Consider the following 18,403-nt stretch of genomic DNA (forward strand, 5'->3'; position numbering starts at 1 on the left):
GTTTAGACATACAGATCTCCGTCCTGCCTTGTCTTCAAAAGGAATTCCTTTGGTGGTCCAAGGCATGTACTCAAAACAAAGGAAGACCCTTCTGTCTGCCTCCTGCCACTCAGATACTAACCACGGATGCCTCAGATTATGCATGGGGAGCCCATTTTCAGGGCAACTGTCTGCAGGGCCTTTGGACAAAGGATCAGAAGCACCTGCATATCAATTTAAAGGAAATGTTAGCCATTCAGAAAGCTCTATTGGCCTTCAAGAATCTTCTACAACCAGGACAACTACTGATACGGACAGACAACACCACAGTTATGTGGTACATAAACAAGCAATGGGGATCTCATTCTTATCCCCTTTGCAGACTAGCCATGAATCTTTGGAACACAGCTCTAGCTTGCAATCTGGACCTTCAAGCTCAGTTTCTACCAGGGAAGCAAAACTTCCTGGCAGACAGTCTGAGCAGAAACCTATTGGATCCACACGAATGGATGCTGGACACCAAAATATTCAAGATGATTACAGCAGTCTGGGGATGTCCTCACATAGACCTCTTTGCATCCCACTTCAATCATCAACTACAGATTTTTTGCACCAGGACATTCCACGAACTAGCTTGGAAAGTGGATGCACTATCATTCAGTTGGAGAAACCTCTCGGGGTATGCCTTTCCGCCTCTTCCTCTTCTTCCACGGGTATTATTAAAGATCAAACAGGACAAGCCCAAAATGATAATCTTGCTGGCCCCAAATTGGCCTCGACAGTTTTGGTACCCAACACTGAAAAATCTTTGCCTGGAGCCCCCTTGGGTTTTACCACAGATTCCGAACCTTCTGTCCCAACACCAGGGTCAGGTTCTGCACTCCCATGTCAAAACACTCAGCCTGGCGGCCTGGTTAATCCAGGGTCTTTGATTCATTCTCTCCTACCCAGGCAGGTTATGGATGTCATTTTAGAAGCCAGACATCCTAGCACTAGAAAATCTTATGCAGGAAAATGGAAAAGATTTTGTTCCTGGATGCAGGCTCAGGATTCTGATCCTCTTATTCCTAACATTCCTCTGATTTTACTTTACCTGACAGACCTCTTACATAAGGGTCTCTCTTTCTCTTCCATAAAGATACATGCCTCTGCTATTTCTGCTCATTATAATACAGACCCTCCAATCTTTTCCCACCAGCTCATGAGACAGTTTCTCAGGGGAGCTAAGAACTTAAGGCCCCTAGATCTCCTCCTATTCCTGCTTGGGATCTCAACTATGTTTTTGAAAAACTCATCTTACCTCCCTTTGAGCCTGCTGCCACATCTGACATCAAGTTTTTATCTTGGAAGACAGCTATCCTGTTAGCTCTGACCTCTGCCAGGAGAGTTTCGGAGTTGCAAGCTCTCATGGCTGTGGAACCTTATATTATTTTTCATCAAGACAGGGTGTCTTTAAGGACTAATCCTACTTTCATGCCTAAGGTGATTTCCAAAGTGGCTTTAAATCAAACTATTCACTTGCCAACTTTTTTCCCCACTCCTCAAAATAAGGAGGAAAGGATCTTGCATTCCTTGGATGTACACAGACAACTACGTTTTTACCTGAACAGAACCAAGGGCATCAGGAAATCAGAGCAATTGTTTGTTTCTTATGCTTCAAGTTCCCAAGGTAAAGCTATTTCAAAACAGACCATTTCCAAATGGATTGCTCATGGAATCAGATTTTGCTATTCACACCATGGAAAGCAAATCCCAGGGACTATAAGGACTCACTCTACCAGAGCTGCTGCCACTTCAGCTGCCTTCCTCAGAGGAGTTCCTACCAAGGACATTTTGGAAGCTGCAACTTGGAGTTCAGTGCATACTTTTTCTAAGCACTACAATCTACCTCTTTACTCTAAGTCTAGGGCAGGCTTTGCTTCTGCAGTCTTGCAGGGCCTTTTAGCTGCCCCCTCTACTTTATGACCACCTCCCTTTTATTCTGCTTTGGGATTCAACCCTACAGTCATGACTGCAACAGTGAAACACAATGAACATAGTACAGTTGTGTACACTTACCATAAATGTAGATGTTCGAGTGTCTTCACTGTTGCAGTCTGGGTTTCCCTCCCTCCTGTCCCCTCTTATTTTTTCTTTTGTGTGGTTCCTTTTTTCACCCTTCTTCTGAGGTGTATTTGCAAAAGGTATGGGATCTTACTCATTTTGGAACTCCTGACATCTGGGACAAGGAAAAACTGGAGAACATGGCGTCGGCTGTCAGCTTTGTACTCCTGGCGCTCTGACGTCAGGGAGCATGGCTGAACAGCCGACGCCGGACCCAGACTTTGGGATTCTGGCAGACCGAGGACTGCCTGCCGGCAGGGGAGAACCCTACAGTCATGACTGCAACAGTGAAGACACTCGAACATCTACATTTATGGCAAGTGTACACAACTGTACTTTCCTGCACTACATATAGGCCAAGGTTTTTACTGAAGACATTTCCTGGTCCCCAAAAACGGGGATTTGTCCATTCTAAACACTTTTCTGGTGATTCCCAAACTCAAAATGCTCACTCTTCAGCAGTTGCTGCTAATGCTGGCCAAGGATTCCTGGCTGGTGACTTTGGACCTAAAAGAAGCTTACTTGCACACCCCTATAAGGGAAAGCTGCAGGCAGTTTCTTCATTTCAGGGCAGGGAACAGGCACTTCCAATTCTCTGCACAGCCCTTTGGCTTATCTACTGCTCCCAGAGTTTTTACAAAATGTCTGGCTCCAGTCATTGCCTTTTGCAGGCAAAGAAACATTCAAATTTACCCTTACTTATACAAGCAAACTCTCCAGAGCAACTTCTAAAGGATTTGGACTTTGTGAAGAACCTTCTCACCTCTTTCGGCTACGCAATTAATGAAAAGAAGTCAAAAGTGGTACCCACCAGGGAGATTATATTCCTGGGAGCGAGTCTGAACACAGCCACCCAGACGGTATCTCTCCCTCAAGACAAACAAATGCATCTTTTGAATTACTTCAAGAACCTGGCAACCATGACCCAGCTCCCTGCAAGACAATTCTTGCAAGCCCTGGGGTTCATGGCTTCATGTATTCTGATAATTCCATATGCCAGACTGCATATGAGGAAAATACAATGGTACCTCAAAAACCTTTGGTGTCAACATACTCAGGATTTGGACTTGACTCTTCCTCTGATTCCCTGCCTGCAGACGGAGTTCCTTTGGTGTGCACAGAACAAAGGCCTACCTTTCTGTCCACCTCCTGCCAACCAGACTCTCACCACGGATGCCTTGGACTACTCTTGAGGAGCACATCTAGAGGGCACATGCATTCAGGGAGCTTGGAGCTATCATCAAGCTCAATTGCATATGAATCTGAAGGAAATGATGGCAGTTCAGCAGGCCTTGTTGGCTTTCAAGCATCTTCTCTTAGCTGGTAGTCTTCTAGTCAGGACATACACACTAAAAGCATGTGGTACATCAACAAGCAGGGAGGGACACACTCTTAACCCCTGTGCCGACAAAGCATGAGACTATGGTCCATGGCAGCTTCTCTGGGCATTCATCTGATAGCCCAGTTTCTTCCAGGGAGGCTCAACACCTTGGCGGACCGGTTGAGCAGGCAGGTCCTGGATCCTCATGAGTGGCAACTAAACAAGACCATCTTTCATCGCATTATTCAGCATTGGGGCACTCCCCACGTGGATCTCTTTTCTTCTCCGACCAACCACCTTCTTCCAACCTTTTGCACCAGGGATCATCACGACAAGGCTTGGAAAGTGGATGCTCTGTCCTTCCCTAGGACACAGCTATCAGTCTATGCCTTCCCTCATCTGCCTCTTCTTCCCAGAGTGCTTTTAAAGATAAGGGACGAAAAACCAAGGGCTATTGTCATAGTTCCAGACTGGCCCAGGCAGCAATTATATCCACTTCTTTGCAGTCTCTCCCAGTCTCAGTCTTGGCATCTTCCCCTGATACCAAATCTCTTGGTTCAGGACAGAGGAGCGATTCTGCATCCTCACATTCAGACTCTGCATTTGACTGCCTGGCTCATAATTTAGACCTTTCTCAACAGGTAGTTGAGGTCCTTCGTGAGGCCAGGAGGCCTAGTACTAGGAAATCTTATGCAGATTAGTGGAAAAGATTCTCCATTTGGATGCAGACTAGAGGAGAAGACCCATCTCAGCCTACTCTTCCTCTAATTCTTGATTACCTGGCAGGTTTACTTAATGGTGGACTTTCCTTCTCTTCTATCAAGATTCATGCTTCAGCTATTTCTGCTCACTGTTCTTTTGAACAACCCATTTTCTCTCATCCCCTTGATGAAACAGTTCCTCAGGGGAGTTAGCAATTTAAAGCCTCCCAGAAGGGCACCTACTCCGGCTTGGGATCTTAATTTTGTGCTTGAGAAACTTACTCTGCCTCCCTTTGAGCCTGCTGCCTCAGCAGATTTGAAGTTTCTCTCCTGGAAAACTGCTTTTCTTTTGGCCATTACTTCAGCTAGAAGAGTGTCTGAGCTGCAGGCCTTAATGGCAATAGAGCCCTTTATTACTTTCCATGTGGATCGGGTTTCTCTTCGGACTAATCCTTCTTTTATGCCTAAGGTGGCTTCTAGCCTGACTCTCAACCAGTCTATCCACCTGCCTACCTTCTTTCCTAATCATCAGAATAGAGGAGAAAGGTTACTGCATTCCCTGGATGTGCATAGACCACTTAGATTTTACCTGGACAGGACTAAACCTTTTTCGAAAGTCAGATCAGTTGTTGGTCAGTTTTGCTCCTGGAGCTCAGGGCAAGGCTATTTCTAAACAGACTATTTCTAAGTGGATTGCTCATTGTATTCACTTTTGTTACTTACAGCATGGCAAGGTTCCTCCTCAGGGTATTAGTACCCATTCTACTAGAGCAGCCTCTACCTCAGCAGCTTTTCTTAGAGGTGTACCTACTAAGGACATCCTGGAAACAGCTACCTGGACTTCTGTCCACACATTCACCAAACATTACAATTTGCCCTTGTTTTCTAAGTCCATGACTGGTTTTGCCACTGCAGTGTTGCAGGGCATTCTTACCAACCATTAATCAGTGGTGTTCCTCCTCCCTTTTTGTTTTTTCCTGGGCATTGGGAATTAACCCATTTGTAAGGACTGCAACAGTGAAACACGATGAACATAGTACAGTTGTGTACACTTACCATAAATGTAGATGTTCAAGTATATTCACTGTTGCAGTCCTGGTTTCCCTCCCTTCCACCCCCCTTTTTTTTCCCTATGGCACAGACTGGATTTTGTTTTCTTCACCTGGTCTTACCTTTTTTGGGAGGCTCCTCACAGTTATGGCAAGAAAAACTGAGGAAATGGCATCTGCTGCCTGTCTTTGTAGCTGACGTCCTAGCGTAAGGCTTAATCCGGAGGCAGCCAACGTCATATACCAAGGACTTTGGTATTCTGGCCGACTGCGGACTACCAGCAGCCAGATAACCCATTTGTAACCACTGCAACAGTGAATACACTCGAACATCTACATTTATGGTAAGTGTACACAACTGTACTTTCTTCCAACATATTAACTTTTCTTTGAAAAGGCTTGACTGCCTTTTCCCCATCTCCAACACATTATCTTCAACTCTTGACCTCTTTTTTGCCCACAATTCCTTGTCTGTTAGTTTTAACACATCTACTGTTTGACTAACAGCAGTACAATCACAACACACCTCTTGGCCAACTCCCCCAACCTCCATGTTTGCCTCAACCTGCTTCCTGTTCTCTGAGCTGTCTATGAGCCCAGACCGGAAGACAGGAAGTGCCACCATGAAAAGAGTCCCCATACAGTAAAACGAGTAGGGGAAGTTGCCTGATGCCCTGGCCAAATAAATTCCATGTTGGGTCTCCCCCTGAAAAGAGGCTACGAGCCTAGTGGGACTAATCCAGTCAACAAAAGTATAAATAAATAAAATATAATATGGGAAAGGAGTAAGGGAAATAAAGGAAAAGATAGAAGGATAGCAGCAACTGTGGAGTATATGTACACAATAATTTAGATGCCTACAGGAAGAGAGAGTGTGCTGGGATGAATACAGGTGTATGTGTAATGTTATTTATTTATTTTTTTTTAGGTTAGAAATTCTAAGTTTAGGCATTTACACTTGTTCTGCTTCTTCAAGTAAGCTTTGAACTGTGGTTTGAAGTAAGTATGTGGGAATATCCTTTAAACTCATAGGGAGTTCATGCCATAGTCTGAGACTAAAAGAGATGAGATGTGGTTTGTGCAATGGAGCTTGGTTTGGTGCGTTTGGATGATGGCTGTGAGAATGATTGGCTTTTGAAGTGATAGGGTGTGATTGCAGGAATTAGTCCTCATACACAGTGTCTGCAAAATATTAGTTATTTCTGCTCATTAATTTGGTGGTTTGTGGAAGTAGTTGTCCTTGAAGGCCTTTTATTGTATAGCACAGCCTATTTACATGGTAATAGTCAGGGACAGGCAAAAAAAAAATGAAAACATACCAAAACAGTATGCTCATTGTCAGAATTAAAATACAGACTGGGTTTAGCTGTATATTTCACCAGCTATCAGCTGATAAGTCATTATTGCTAATGTCTGCAGAAAGTTGACGCAGAAGAGAAAAACGCAGGGCACAGTACTGGGTTGGGTGCTTTACTAAAACTGATGAGGCATGCAGCTAACTGTAGTTTTGTTTACTTTCAGTTTGTAGCTATATAACCTATGTAAAATCCTCCTTTCTTGTAATAGAATATTAGTAGAAAGTATATGGATGTGAGTAACTGCCACCATTTTTCTGTATGAATTAACAGTTAAGTAAGATGTTTCTGAAGAATGTTCATTAATTTCTGCCTATTCTGGCAGTTGGCACTTAGGGTTATGGCTGTGAGGTGTAGTTCCTGTGGTACATTGTGTGATTCCCTCAGCCCTCATTAGCCTACTTTGTAATCTTGAGCAAGTCACTTAACCAGGCATTGCTCCCCTGAAAAGGGACTTGTGTCCAGTGGGACTACCTGGTTAACAAGTGGGTTTTATTAATTTGTCTTTGAATGTTTTAGTTGCATAAAGGTAAGTTAAAGTAAAGGTAACCATTTATGTTGTGCTGCTGTTATATCTAACTTTCATTCTGTTTATAGGTTGAAGAAATAGTTGACATTGGAACATTTGCCCCAGAAGATATTCATATTCCTAGCATCTATGTACACAGAATCATTAAGGGTGAAAAATATGAAAAGAGAATTGAGGTGAGTGTGATTGACAGCCTTATATTTACAGGAAGTGTTTCTATCCCTATTTATAAGAAAATTCATTACTTACATATAATATACGTATATTGTGTGTATACATACATACATACATACACACACACACACACACACACACACACACACACACACACACACACACACAGATTTATAGTATTTTGTTTGTGTGTGTCAGCTTTTCCATCAGTTTTTTTTTTGTGCTCACACTATTGTGGCTATGATATTCCCTTTTTCCAGGATGCTGGAGATGGCATGGAGATTCATGAGATGGCAGATTGGTATGTGCTTGGGAACTGTGAGAAGCGGTGTCTGTATGTATTTGAGGTTTTATTGCTGGGAAGATTCTGTTAGTGACCATGCCTTTTTTTTTTTTTTTTTTTTACAAAAAGAGATTTGGCTAAACAGTGAACATCATTTAACTTTCCTGTCTTCTGAGAGCCAAGAATTATATCACTAAGAAATGGAAGAGTAGAGGTTCCTTAAGTTTATTTTCTCTGCTGCCCATCCTGCCAGACACGGCTTTCCTGGTTTCTAAATGTTTTGTGTATGTATTCATTTTTTTTTGTGGTAGAGCTGTTTGTTTATATACTGTTAATAGCCAAATACCTTGATGGAATTCTTTGAGTGCACCTAATTACTCTGGGAAATGTACCATGATTTTGATATTTGTTTGTATACATTGAAAACTATTTATATAGAAGCAGAAGTATGGAGCAGTAATATATTATTTCTTCTTGAAGGATATATGTAAAAATATCTAACTTTTCACTAAAGATATTTGGTGATTTTAAAAAAGATTTTTAATCATGGCTAGTGTTCTTCATAAACTTGTATTCTTTATGTTGAATAGAATGATGACACCTTAGTGCCTCTGATTCTTCGGAGATATCAAATGTTACAAAATAAGATCTGAGTTGGTCATAAACATTAAAAACTGCACAAAGAATTTTAATTTTGTGGCATAAGTCTGTCTGCTATTTATTTTAAATAACCATAAAATCATTCCATCACTGTGTTAAGTTTGAAATTCTGCCTGGTTAAAGATATGAGGTGAGGCCAGCTTTTTGTTTATTGTTTTTTGGGGTTGTTCATAGTGAGGGGGAGCTTGCTTTCCACTGGTCCTGTGAATGTTTGGTTACTCTTCTAGCCGCATGGAGGTAGAACAATGCATGGTACTGGGCACAGCATATTGTTTAGGACAGTGCCTTATTCAAACCAGTTATGGACTGGTGGCTGTATTGTTTATGGAACACATTTGTATGATATTGGATTTGTGGACCATTTCACAGTGGTGGCAGGAGGAAGCAAATTTAGTCTGATTAAAGAGGTAATAATTTCAGTAGAAGGGACAGAAATAATCAGGGAACATGTTATTTTGAAGTGTGACTTGAATCCAGAGGAGTAATTTAAATTTGAGGTCTGGCACATTGCTCCTGGAAAAAAAAAAACATGTGAGACTTACCTTTTTGTTGGCTACTAGATTTCTCTCTCCTGTAATTAAACTTGCCTTGCAGATGCTGAAATTAGATGAATTATTTAATGTTACTTCTCCAAGTTGTTTTGAATGTAACAAATGGATCCCCGGTCTCATTTCACAGGCAGAAAACACAAAGTAATACAAGTTGAAAAAAACTATATAAGCTGCTTTGGAAAGTAAAATTACAGCTTAGTGTCAGGATTTGGGAAGCAAAAAAAAAAAAACACAAAACAGATGATCATCATGAGAGAAAGCAGCTGGTAAATGAACTTTTTCATTGCTTACGAACATTTATTTTATTTGTTTTTTTATTGGATTTGTTTATGGTTGTAAGTCACTGAACCCTGTAGACATTTTTCTAACGCCACCTAGGTGATAAGACAATAACATAGAATTACAGAAATAAAAGGTCCATATTGAGTTTAGACAGCAGGGATGTTGGATGGAATCCAATATAATTGGTGTTTTCCAGTTTTTGTCCTAAGATTTTTGTCAGAAAAGTGGAAAAAATTCCATAAAAATTCCATTGTTAGTTGTGTAGCAGGATCCTAGTAGGAGGTTGCAACTTTACTGAATTGGGAACCACTTGGTTTTTCATACAACAGAGCAGTGGTGTTCCCTTGGAGGTTGTCATGTATCAAAATGCAGGCATATTTAACAGTGGTCTGTAAGGAATCTTGACTGATGGGATAAGAATGCTGTGATGGGAAGTCTACTTTTTCCTATGGCTCTGTTGTCTTCAGAGCCTAAGAAGAGAGAGATTTTATTGACCCAAAGTAGTGCTTTGCTAATTTTGGTTTTGGTGTGTTCCATGTGAAACTGGAAGTTAAATGCTTTTGGTCTAGCCATTAACCTCGGCAGTGAAAACAGTTGGTACTTCCTAGCTGCTTTTTTTTTTTTTTTTTTTTATTTTGTTTTGTTGTTGTTGTCAGTTGGAGTATACATATTTTAGTTTGTGAATAGTTGTCTTGTAACCATGAGGTTAGTGTGTGGAAAGTTTTTTTCCCAGTGTTTACTCAATAGTATTAGGGTTTGAGTCTGTGTCACGAAGTACGTCTTCAGTGTAAAGTAGATCATTTGTTGGAATTTGGTTGGAAAATGATTAACAAACAGAACAGAAGAAGAGCACAAATGAATCTTTGTGTTACTGCCTGTTTTAGTTTTGTTAATTTTGAAACTGAGGAATTGAGTTTGATACCTCTCAACTGTACAGATTTTTGCAGAATGTCCAGATTTTTGACTCATGTTTTTGGTGTATTCCTCCTAAAATCTGTACTTTTCTGGCAAATAGCTGAGGATTTAAGTAATTAAATAATGACAAACATTTGAGTTTAAGACTCCAAATCCTTCAGAAAATTGATGTTAATGCAAAACCTATTATTCTATCAACTTTCTAAGTTTGTAAGAGCAATATTTCAAATCTGTCCCTATTTGTCCCCCCATCATTTTATGCTTTGTCCAGATTTTTTACTCTAAGAGGTTGAGAGGTAGAATACATAACCTTTTTTTAGGCATGGGGTTGATGATTGCTTCATGCCAAATATAAAGTGAGATATATATATAGGTAAAATACACCATGGATGTAACTGTCTGTTCCTAGGGGAGTATGTAATGGGATTTTCTGTAGTCAATCTTAAATTTATTTGAAGTGGATGTAGTGCAAGAAGAAAGTGGGGTAGTGAACATGGTTGTACATTCCGTGGGATGGCTGTGTTACTGTTGCAAAGGTCAGAGTAAGGGGAAAGGAATTCTTTTGGCATGTCCTATGGGCATATTGGCAACTTTTTGTATGGTTGCAATAAATCAAGCATTAAAACATCTCTCTCTATAAATAAATATATATATATATATATATATATATATATATAAATATATATATAATGAATACAGGAATAGTACTATTACATATTGGTTACAGTCTTTTGTTTTCTGTATAATTACATCAAAGCCCACTTATCCAGTCCTATTACACTTGCCCTTGTTTGAAGAATGCAGAGACAAACGTGCTTGTATATACGGTTGTGTACTGTTCATTTAGCTTGGGTCATATCAAGTGCATTTGTATTCTGCAACCATGCGAGTAAAAGTTTCATTTTGAATTTTGTTTGGTCATCAAGGTTTCTAATTTGTTGTTGTACTGGCAGTTGATTTAGGTCCTGTTTATATAGATTAATCCTAAATGTTCCTCAAGCTGAAAAAATGTATTCATGTTGGAACAGCATATACATAGCTACTAAAATAATAATTCAGAAGAAATCGATGAGGCACAGATACTGATTACTCTGTGTGCTGTCCTCTGTGGGTAATGGAACTTTGCATGTAGAAAGGTTTATGGAAATAGTGTGGCAAGAGTTGTCTGTTTTTATATAGATAGAAGTGTACCTAATGCTATCTCTAGTTCTTACTGGTCTACATTTAATTTATAAGAATGTTTTGTTTGTAGAATGTTTTACTATGTACATGAATCTATAATTATTTCCTCTTTTTCCTTTGAGTATTTACTTAAATCCAACAATTTTCACTTAATCATAAAAAGCAGAATACTTGTTTACATATATTCTGCATCTGTTCATAGATAACATTTTTAATTCCTTTTAGAACCAGTTGAAAATTAATTGTTGGATTCAGTTAAACATGACGGCAACATAAGCAAGTCTCCACTATCTCAATGAGCTAAATGTTAGTACAAAATCTGGTAGGCAAAAAATAGCATCAAGACAAAAAAAGACATTTCTTCTTTAAATTATCAAATGGTATATGTGGACACGTTTCTTTGGCAACTGAACTCAGATCAGATGTCCTTGACACATTGGTTAACATTATACTGTTGACCGGGAGGGATATGGATTTTACTCAGATGTGGAAACCTACAGAATGCACAAAAGATTAGGTTGCAACAAATAGACATAGTTAAAGTGAGTTAGATGAGTATGGAGTCAGAGAATGTCCAAACATAAGCATCTGGAAGTAATGAAACTAGTATTTTAAATCTGACTGTGTTACACCTCAGTAGACTACAGGTTGCTGCAAATAAAGGGTTTATATTTATACCTTCTTTTAGAACAAAGAGTACTGAAATCTTTAAAAAACTGAAATTATTTACCAGGAGACTTGAACTGCAGTTGCTGTTTAGAGAAGACTGTTGACATTTGTCTTAATTAAAAAGACCTAATATATTTGTCCCCATTAGTAACACTGTTGTGACTGTGTGTGAGAAACTCTATGAATGTGAAATACAATACTTTTTACAAAGGAAAAACAAGTTTTGTAATGTAGCTAGTGCTGAAAGAAGTATTACAGCACTTGATTGATAACAGGAATGAGTGAACGGAAGCCTGCAGACCTATGAATCTTTTACACTGTGTAATTAAAATGGAGTATATGGTGTTCGATGAACCAGATTATAAAATCCCATTTACCTGGTTAAGAAAGTCCATAAATAACCAAGCAAACAAACAGCTTCTTCTTGACATGCAGCATGCCATACAGAATTGACCAATTATCACCCAGTAGCCATTCTACCTCCCCTATCCAAAATCCTTGAAAGATGCGTACACAAACAAATTATCGATCACTTACACACAAACTCTTAACCAGTACCCAGCATGGTTTTTGTCCCTCCCACAGCACCACCACTGCATTAACAGCCTTCATTAATACTGTTAACCACCACAGAAATAATGGGAAATTCCTATCTGTTACCTTTCTTGACCTTTCCAAGGCCTTTGACATGGTGTCACATAGTAAACATATTCAAGTTCTTTCTGAATTTAACATCAGTCATCACTCTAGCTCTTGGTTAAAAAGCCACTTTTCAGGTTGTCAGCAAGCAGTTCAATGGCAGAAAGACCTCTTCCCTCTCCTTCCAGTTACAATAGGAGTTCCCCAAGGCCCCATTCTAGGACCACTATTTTTTCATTTTTCACCAACAAACTACATGCTTCCTGTCTTCACGCCTCAGTTATCCAATATGTAGATGACTCTGTCTTAATATGCTCTGCCTCCTCCCTTCATGAGCTACAATCATAACACAAAATTCCTTTCTCTCAATTGAAGCTTGGCTAAAATCTCCAATCTAATTCTAAACCCAAGCAAAACTAAACTTCTTCTATTTAACCCAGCAAACATTACCCCACCTAGTCCCTCCTTCAATATTATGTCCATAAACAAGACCATCATTTCTCCTGTAATCTCACACCAAACTCCCGGGTGTCGAAATTGACTATAATATGAAACTTGACATTCATATCTCGCAGATCATAAAAAAATCCATAAAAATTGGATATTGTCTACAGAAATAAACAATTCCTTACTAAGCAAAGTCCACCATTGCATGTATCAGTCTCATATCTCCACTCCTCTATGCTTCCCCTATAATCACAAACTTGAAAAAGACTGAAATCAACAAACTCAATTCCTGCTATAATTAAATAGCCAAGTTTGCCACAGACTCCCCCTTCAGATCACATCATTGATCAGCTCTTAAACAATTCAGTTGGCTTGAACTTCCACATTTACTCCTTTATATTCAACTGATCTTTGCCCACAATGTCATTTACCAACCTGATAAAAGCTCCTGTCCTGTGAAACTTAAAACTCCCATACTCAAACAACAGATCATTCCATGCTAGTCACAGGCTACTACTACAAGTAACTAAAGCCAATAATGTAGCTGGCGATTCCCTCTTCTCTAACTTCATATCCAAAAAGTGGAACTCACTCCCCCACGGTATAGTACCCCAATCTTCCTTAGCACAATTTAAACATATGTTGAAAACTCAGCTGGCTAATGCATGGCTATGCTGCTGTGCTAGCTCTGGGTAATTTGCCCCATAAATGTAAAGCTAATTAAGCCACTGCATCCCCATCCTTATCAAACTCGGACTCAGCTCATTCTGCAACATTAAATACTCTGCAATACTGTATATACTGTACTAATAACTAAAATCTAAAGTGTAACAACACCTTTGACCACTGATCATATATCTCCTAAACTACTCCTAAAACTGCTACCTTCTGCATACACTATAACCTCAACTGCTTCTTCCTATATATACCTTAATCAGTACCTTTCATCAACTGGTTTCTCTCCAACACCTGTTCCATCTCTGTGATGTACATTGTTACCAGATCATGCTATGCATAAACTGTAATGTGTTGCCATATCTGGCATCACTGTAGTCTGTATGTCATTGTTGTAATATTATTGTATATTGGATTTCTATTTGTATCTACTTTATATTATTATACTTGTACGTTATTTGTGTATATTTTCTCCCTAGGCCTCCACTGAAAAAAGACCTGTGTCCAGTGGACTTTCCCAGTTAACAAATGTAAAAATGAAATAAATAAATAAATTAAAATACTAGCTGATCTGATTTCAGCTAATCCATTCTACTTTTCAACAATGTGGGCACCTTCCCTGAAGAGATTTAATAAAATATATCATACCAGGAAACCAGCCCATTCACATTTGTTGTACATCCCCAGTGTTCTTCACTGTCCTAATTCATTTGCTGTATCTCTTCAAAGCCAGCCATAATTTTTCTCCTCTACCAGACATGGCCTAAAGGCTCTTCTTCTGATCTCAGTTGGCCATTCAGTCTCCCCATGACCAAGAATGAGGCTTCCACATGGTTATGTAAGTCATTTAACCTATCTGGTTCCAAGCCAGGAAGCTCTATCAGCCCATTTGTTCCTAGTGGATGTGACAACCAAAAGCTAGGGAGTCCTGGTGTCGTTACCCTCCTTGCTTAACACCTCCTTTCACATGGCCCACTTGACTCACTATGGCTTCCTTAGTCAGGTAGGAAATATTTGGGCTTTCAAGGATATTTTTCCCTGACTTAGCTGTGTATGCACAGTTAACATCTTGAGTCAGCATGGTTATCATCTGCTGATTTGACAACAATGTGGCAGCATTTGCTGTCTGCCTCATCTCAGGCTAAGTGAGCTGGCACGGCTATTCAAGTTCATCTGCCCTACCCCCTGCCTACACCCATAGGTGCATGTGACACTAATGGAACACTGGTCATCTGGGTAGTAGTTGAAGCTTTATCCCTGTCTGCCACAGAGCCTGGTGCTAAAACCATCTGCAATGGTTGTCAAGTCTTCTTGCAAGTGTTTTAATTCTAGCAAGCTTGTTTTTTGTCAGTGAAAGAAAAACGTAAGTAATTTGTTTGTGTTTGTTGTGTTTGCAATATCTGTGCACCTTACATTTTAGACAGCTTATTTTCTTTAATTTTATGGGAATACAGACTGAATTCTAGCAGTTTTAGTACATTGTAAACATATTTCTGTGCGTAGGAGGGAAGTACCCAAGTGCCCAAATGGAGGGTGAGAATTTACATCATATATCCTGAGATGCATAACCATAGACTTGTATCAGGGTTAGACATTGTCTGGAGCTTTGTACACAAACTGCTGAGAGCTTAGTACTGTCTTATTCATTTATTTTATACATCTTATTATTGTTGGTCAAGTAGCAAATTCTGAAAATTATTTTTCATTCTTGTAAGTCTAGACTTACTTATCTTGGATACATACAATAATATTTAGTATGGCTTAAATAGCAAGTTGACAGAGTTGTCTGTATGGACTATAAATTCGGTTTCATATATGCAGAAATTATGTAGTCCATATCATTTGTTTTGGTCAATGGCCTTCCTCCCTTGTAATAGCTTCACTTGTGTTTAAGGGGAAAGGTACTTTTCTTGTATTTCCCTATGCAGAATGGTGTACCTGATGTAGCGTGTCACTTTTAAAGTGACTTCTACTGCTTCACACCAACAGGCAGGTAGACTCGTGCAGAGCTAGTAACTTTTCAAGGAAGATGAAGTAGCTAAGTTTATCACGAGCAGCTTTGAAAGGTCCCTTAAATTGTACAACTTTCTTTTGACCTGACCTGAAAACAGTATTTAGTATTTCTTATCACATTTAGTTTTATTGATTCATTCTGTATGTGATTTCTGCTTTAAGTGTTCTGTTTTATATATGCCATGTTTAATATTTGATTTTATATTGTGATTAGCTTATAGCACATTACTCCATTTGATTTGATGGGTATTTCTGCTCTATTCCTAGCAATTTAAAATATTTGCTAAGTTACAAGGTAATATGAGTAAGAACATGCTGGAGCAAGCTGTTGGCAAGCATCTCATTACATTAAGCTGAAGCACAATGCAAACACCTCACCTGCTGCATGTCAACTGGACTCTTACTGACCATAAAAGGAGAGGAAAGTGGAATATAGGCGAGTGAGAAGTGGGGAATATGGCAAACAAAGGAAAACACAGAAGGGAAGCACAAAGGAAAATTAGAGGAAAGCAGGTACCAACTAGATATATATATATATATATATATATATATATATATATATATATATATAGAGAGAGAGGGGGGGGGGAGGGAGAGAAAGGGTGATGGGAACGGTGAGAAAAAATCAAGGAAGGAAAGGTGGAGAACGATAGGCCATGGGACGTACAGACAAACAGAAAAATAATACAGACAAGCAGGAGTGGTTGTATGCAGACTTGGTTAGAGGGACATTAGCTGGGCAAAGAGAAGCAGAAGTTGAACAGATGTTGATGCAAAAGAGTGAACAGTGCACAAGGACTGGGTTATAGCACAATACGATGGAGGTACACCTAGCAGGGGATAATATAGGATGTGGGCAGTGTGCTGTCTGCTAACTGCTCCAGAGGGATGTCAGTTTGATCCAGAAGATGTCTCAGATGAGTTTTGGTGCCAGTGATAAGGGCCATATACCCTATTCAAGTGGCCTGATGACAGGGGCTTGCCCATTAAGTACATCTACTGTAAACTCCAGGAAGGCATGGTAACAGCCAGTAGGCCATCACACTGTCAACCTCCTATCATGCAGACAACTGGGCTTGGGAGGTATTTGAGACCTCCACCCGATAAGCCAGTTCCTGTCCCCATTTGCAGCCAAAGGAAGAAGGGGGAGGTGGTGGTTGATATATCTACAGCTCTTTGACTGCAGAAAAGAAACATAGTATGAAGGATATTTTTAGGATGCAGTTGCTACAGGTCACCATACATCAGCACTGCATACCAGTCCTGGGGATACATGTAGGATTCTATCAAGTAGATTATATGTCTGACATTCACAGTATAAAATCAATCATAATAGAGTGCCAGCAGCTGCTCCATGAACTGGCTGTGCTACAAAGCAGAACATTATCTTGCTCTACTTGGCACATCAGGCAGGTGTTCTACAAGGGGATAGCATGTAAGCATAAGTGGTCATTACTATGAATGTCCTGTAAAACAAGATGGTGGCCTGAAATTCAGCATGCATATGTGAATTGTGAATCAGTGGCAGTGTATCCTACTGCAAGCAGCACTTTCTTATAGGATAGCTGTGTGATGTGCACCCTAGCTGTGCATTATGTCACCCTTCTGCTTCACTGAAATGTAGCAGTTCAAAGACACGTGGAACTTGGCTTTGTTTAATTTGTGTATATGCTGCACAGACTGCTACATACTTGTAGGTTAAGCAGATAGTCCTCCTTTTTTAAATGCCAGACTGAAGAAGGAACAGCATCACCACCACTGTTTTGACATTTGGAAGCCAGTTTGGGATTCTACCTGTGTCCCTGCTGGACAGGGGCTTTGGGTGCTGACTTGTCAAAACATGGGCTAAACTCATGGCTAGTCTTATAAGGGCCTCAGGGCTAATAGTCTAGTAACTTCCTATGATTGTCAGAAGACACAGCCCTGAGGAGTGACAAAGTGTTCTGTGGTACTGTAGTGACATTTATATTTGAGCCCTTTCCCGGGAACAAGGTATAGGTACATTCATTAAGCTTCACTATTGTTTGCTTGCAGTGTGTACCTGCATATTGTCCACAAATTGAATATATAGCTGCATATACACCCTGTAAGTGAGGGAAGACAGCCTATTCTCAGGAATGACTACTACTAAAGTATCCTTCTGTGCAACTTGTGCATGCTGTGATCCAGTACTGTGCAAACAACTGCTGTGGGTCACTGGCATGTAATCCCAACATCGTACTGCATGTAGCCACTTTTGCATGTTACTGCATTGGTCTCCTCAACCTGCAGAGTCAGGGAAGCCAACTTTTTCACCTGTATATTCCTGTGGTGGTCTTCGTGGGTACTCATAGTAGTATGGAGACAAAGGCATATCCCAAATGACTGGAGAATAAGCGTACTAGAGCCAGTGTTCAAGAACACAAAGGGGACATTCATATCTGTGGGCAATATACAGGTATCAAACTCCTGTCACACTGCATGAAAGCTCTGGAGTGACGGAAAAACAAACATGCAGAGTAGTAGAAAGTAAAATAGGAGGTGAGCAATTTGAATTCAGACCAGGATGCAGCACAACCAACCCAACATTTATAGTGAGAAATTTAGATTTGGAGAAAGCTGATTTGGGCAGTCTTGTGATGGTTTGAAATTTCAGAATCATTGGTAGAATTTGTGCAAGCTTTCTATAAGGGCCTCATGACACAAGTGCACACACAGTGTTTGGACTCACAGTAAGGTTTCCATTGGGAGTGGATGTACTTCAAGGTTCATCTCTTAGACAACTGCTGTTCATACTGGTGATGGACTATAATAACAAACAGGTTGGAGGGGATGGATCAACAAAGTTGCTATAAACAATGTATCATTACAGGCAGACTCTGAAAAAGAACTTGAGT

General features: G+C 39.9%; 1 protein-coding gene across 1 annotated transcript in view; it reads left to right on the forward strand.

Annotated features, from left to right (window-relative positions):
* OXCT1 (3-oxoacid CoA-transferase 1) overlaps window positions 1-18,403 on the forward strand; it is a 1,765,637-nt gene that overhangs the window by 975,314 nt on the left and 771,920 nt on the right. The window contains exon 8 of the mRNA XM_044069775.1: window positions 7,106-7,213. Coding sequence (XP_043925710.1) covers window positions 7,106-7,213 — 108 coding nt within the window. The remainder of the gene's footprint in view (window positions 1-7,105; window positions 7,214-18,403) is intronic.

Source organism: Protopterus annectens, chromosome 1.part0 (assembly GCF_019279795.1).
Source record: "Protopterus annectens isolate FY-2018-M chromosome 1.part0, PAN1.0, whole genome shotgun sequence".
Classification (NCBI taxonomy): Eukaryota; Metazoa; Chordata; order Ceratodontiformes; family Protopteridae; genus Protopterus; species Protopterus annectens.